The 3,995-nt window shown below is 39.1% G+C and overlaps 1 protein-coding gene across 3 annotated transcripts in view; it reads right to left on the bottom strand.

Annotated features, from left to right (window-relative positions):
- Positions 1 to 3,995, bottom strand: part of LOC128881984 (glycerol-3-phosphate dehydrogenase, mitochondrial) — a 17,183-nt gene that overhangs the window by 1,843 nt on the left and 11,345 nt on the right. For 2 of the 3 annotated variants that reach the window (XM_054133490.1, XM_054133491.1), the window contains exons 8-11: positions 1,852 to 2,240; positions 1,437 to 1,687; positions 1,024 to 1,371; positions 661 to 762 (exon numbers count right to left, since the gene is read on the bottom strand). In XM_054133490.1, coding sequence (XP_053989465.1) covers positions 661 to 762; positions 1,024 to 1,371; positions 1,437 to 1,687; positions 1,852 to 2,240 — 1,090 coding nt within the window. Of the gene's footprint in view, positions 1 to 660; positions 763 to 812; positions 912 to 1,023; positions 1,372 to 1,436; positions 1,688 to 1,851; positions 2,241 to 3,995 lie in introns of all 3 variants that reach the window. The other variant, XM_054133492.1, reaches the window with a different exon arrangement.

Genomic DNA, 3,995 nt, shown 5'->3' with positions numbered 1-3,995 from the left:
TAGAGAATGTAATTCTCAAGAGAAAAGCTCTGTTGTGTAATCTCCAAAAGAACAATATTTAACGAGTTATTTCCGAAAAACTTCCTACATGATTCTTGCACCAGTTTTAATTAAAAATTTTACGTCACGTCATATAATTCGAGAAGTATCGGCAATACAAACTTGACTTGCGATACTTTCTCGTAGATAATTCTGTGCTCTACAAAACCGTGTATTTCGTTTGTTTTTAACAAATTTTCTAGTCGATGAATAATACTCTGGAATAATATTTCGCTGAGTAGAGTCTGTAACGGAGATAAAAATCTTTATGGAACACTATAATTTCTTGTGTAAAATGACACACCCTAAATGCATATACGTAGGACTCTGTACGAAAAATAAGGCACGGATATTCGAAGCCACGATCCTCGGATCCGCAGTCGACCGCTTTACCTACACGACCCCGTACCCCACGTTTCGTGTTCTCGTTTGCTCCTTATCGTCGTGTATCGGAGTCGCGTATGCTACATATGCATGTATAGATTTGTAGAACACGTTAGAATCGGCTCTGTGTAGTATTAAAAACAGACCACTGAGTGTTATGTGATGTAATAATGCAACAAAGGAGATCTGAAAGCAGCAAATTATACGGCAAATCCGTGCGTGCGAGCAGTCACAGACCTGAAGGTACTCGTCCAATTCGACTTGACCGTTCATATTAGTGTCGATTTCGCGCAGTATTTCGTGAAGCTCTTCGCCAGGTACTTCCTTGTCACCGAATAGCTGCGAACGTTAAAAGAGGGCCGGTTTAATACGATTGATTGATAATTTACCTGGAGATAATCTTGTAGTTCCATTTGCCCATTGTAAGTGAGATCAATTTCATTGAGCAATACGTGTATCTCGTCTTCCGACAGTTTTATGCCAAGTACCTGGACATCGATAATTATAATACGCAACCGAGAAAAAAAAAAAGGTCAACGAAAACTTATAAAATATAAAACTCATAAAATGCAGTTGAAACTAAGGACTCGTTTCGCGAACCTTGAGTCCTCTCCTGATGTCGTTCACGGACACGTAGCCTTTGTTGTCCTTGTCGATGATACCGAACCGCTTGATGTACAGCTGGATCTCCTCCTTGGTGAGATTGATGGGGATCTTGTCGCGAGAGGCGCGATTCACCATCTGGCCCATCTCGTTCGCGAGGAAATCGCTGGCTTGCTTGTGCTGCTTGTTCTTCTCGTCGTTCGTCCAGTGCAGCTCCTCCGCCATGATATCTATGATACCTGGCAGAGCCTCCTGCGCTGCTTGGACGTTCAGGAACGCTAGTCTCAAGCGTCGCGCGATCATGTCGATCGCTGTTCGCGCGTACTCGCGGCAACCGTATCGAATCTGGAATTAATTCCGAATTAGTTCAGAGAAGATTGACGATTATATAGAAAAGAGCGAACGCTTACTTCGGCGTCTATGTACGGGAATTCAGGGTGGATCTTTTGACCAATGATTGGCCATCGCTTGCCAGTGAGGGATGCCATCTTGGCTACAGCAAACGCTCGGTCCCCGTAGCTCTTGGCTAGGTGCTGCGCTACCTCGCACTCTAATCCAAAATCTTGCACTAATCTGATGTACATCGTCGGGCTCCATCCGTGAGCTCCTTCCAACAGGAACCCGTTGGTCTGGCAGGATCTCGCTGGCTTCAGGTTGCAAGCTTAACCAGACGAATCAATAACACGTTCTTAAAGGTATCTCGACTTACAATAAAGATTACTTAAAGATTACTTAGAGATAACTTAAAGATAACTTAAAGATACTGTAACAATGCATTCTGTGGAACGAGGAGTTTGTGAACTCGAGAAACCTAGTACAAGGCACCTTTGATAGCAGTGTCGATCGTTTCTTCAGCCATAGCCCTGTAGGTCGTCCATTTCCCACCGGCTATCGTGATGAGTTTCGTGGGACTGACGTGGACGATGTGATTTCTCGCGAGAGACTGGGTGTTGGGTTTGTTCGGGTCGGAGACGAGGGGCCTGATGCCGCTCCAGGCGGACAGGACGTCACCTCGGCGAACTTCGACGTCCGGGTTCAGGTAGTTCTTCACTTCGCGGAGAATAAACATTATCTCGTCCTCCGTGGGTCGGGGATTGTGCGTCACCTCGCAAGGTAAGTCGGTCGTGCCAGCGATCGTTTGCTTCTGCCAGGGTAAAAAGAAGATCACTCGGCCGTCGCTCGTCGCTGGATCCAGAAGGCCCATCTGGTCCGGACTGGAATAATATTTATTCGATTAACAGAGATGTTTGTCTTATCTTAAACAAATCTATCTTAACTCGTTGCAATTTCCAGAACAATTGTAAACGTACGTTAGACTGTACGTTAAACTGTACATAGTGATGTACAGAGTGTTCACAGATTTACTAGGTACGTAGGACAAAAAAGGAATGAAAGAGGACAAATTTATACTGTCCTTTATATGCAATGTAACCAGGTGTATAGATACCTCGTATTTGTACTGTTTCCTGAGAAATGAAGATCTGAAGATCTGATGAAGAATCTGTGATAAGGTTGAATCTCCATCTTGATATTACGTCAAGAAAATTTTCAAGTAATAAAATGAAATTACTCGTTACCCATTAGGTTTAGGGCTAACGAAGGTGACCTTCAGTTTCTTAAATAAAATGGCATATTTTGCATACAAGAATATAATAGAGTATTAAATTCTAAATAAAATAGTGTCGACCTTCATTAGCCCTAAAACTAATATGTAACGAGTGATTTCATTTTGTTACTTGAACATTTTCTTAACGTACTATCAAGATGAAGATTCGAACAAATGCACTAAAAATTCTACGAATTCTATGAATTCTTCATAAAGAATGACATCATTCCTATCACCTAATAGTGCATCAGAAGCTCCATGGCTGTAAACGTCCCTGTCCTGCTGGAATCTGTGATAAGGTTGAATCTCCATCTTGATATTACGTCAAGAAAATTTTCAAGTAATAAAATGAAATTACTCGTTACCCATTAGGTTTAGGGCTAACGAAGGTCGACACTATTTTATTTAGAATTCGATACTCTATTATATTTTTGTGTAAAAGATGTACCATTCCATTTAAAAAACTGAAGGTCACCTTCATTTCACAGAGAATAGTACAAATACGAAAGATCTATATACCTGGTTACGTTGCACATAAAAAACAGTATGCATTGCACATAATAAACAGTAAATCTGTGAACACCCTGTATGAACGTATTTTTTTTAAATGGAAGCAGTGTTCGTGAAGAAAGAATGGGTGGAATTTTCAAAAATTCGTAGCTCTCTTAATAACGAATGCTTTGAATCGAAACTTTATTTCCTCGTGCATCTCGTAAAATCCTATAGAAAATGTACAGAAAGTTTTTCTCTAACGCTAGATTTAATAACGGATTTCAATTTTCGAAACGGGAAACTGCGTGTCTTTAGATGAAGAATTTATAAAAAATATCAAAGTAACAAAAGATTCTATTTTTTGTTTCATTTTTGGGGAAAATATGTAAAAAAGTTGATTAATCTTGAGAAATTCATAGAACTCTTAACAATGAACATTTTGGATTGAAACTTCTTTTCCTTGAAGATCTCATGAAACACTATGAAAAGCTTACACAAAGTTCTTCTCTAAAGTGGAAACACAATTTAAAAAAAATAAGAATATGACTGTTTTAACAATTCGCAAAAAGGGTACACTATCGATTCTGATAGAAATCTAAAATCGTTTACAAAAATTATCTTTCATTTCTTCGATCAAAATGAAGCATATTTCGTCAAATAATGTACAATCGCGCAAGTTTTATTGTTCACGAGAAAAAAAATTCCCAAAGAAAAGAGACAAAAATTATTGTCAAATATATCTTTTCGTGAAACGAATACCTTTCGAGATATTGAATTTTTTTTCTCACAGATACACTCAGTGTAGGAAATATTCGTACAATTTGAAATAAAACTGATAAGAATAAAAATAAGAGGTTAACGTTAAAAGTAA

This window comes from Hylaeus volcanicus, chromosome 9, assembly GCF_026283585.1.
Source record: "Hylaeus volcanicus isolate JK05 chromosome 9, UHH_iyHylVolc1.0_haploid, whole genome shotgun sequence".
NCBI lineage: Eukaryota > Metazoa > Arthropoda > Insecta > Hymenoptera > Colletidae > Hylaeus > Hylaeus volcanicus.
Note: the sequence above shows the minus strand (reverse complement) of the source record. Positions and strands in the feature narration are given on the sequence as shown.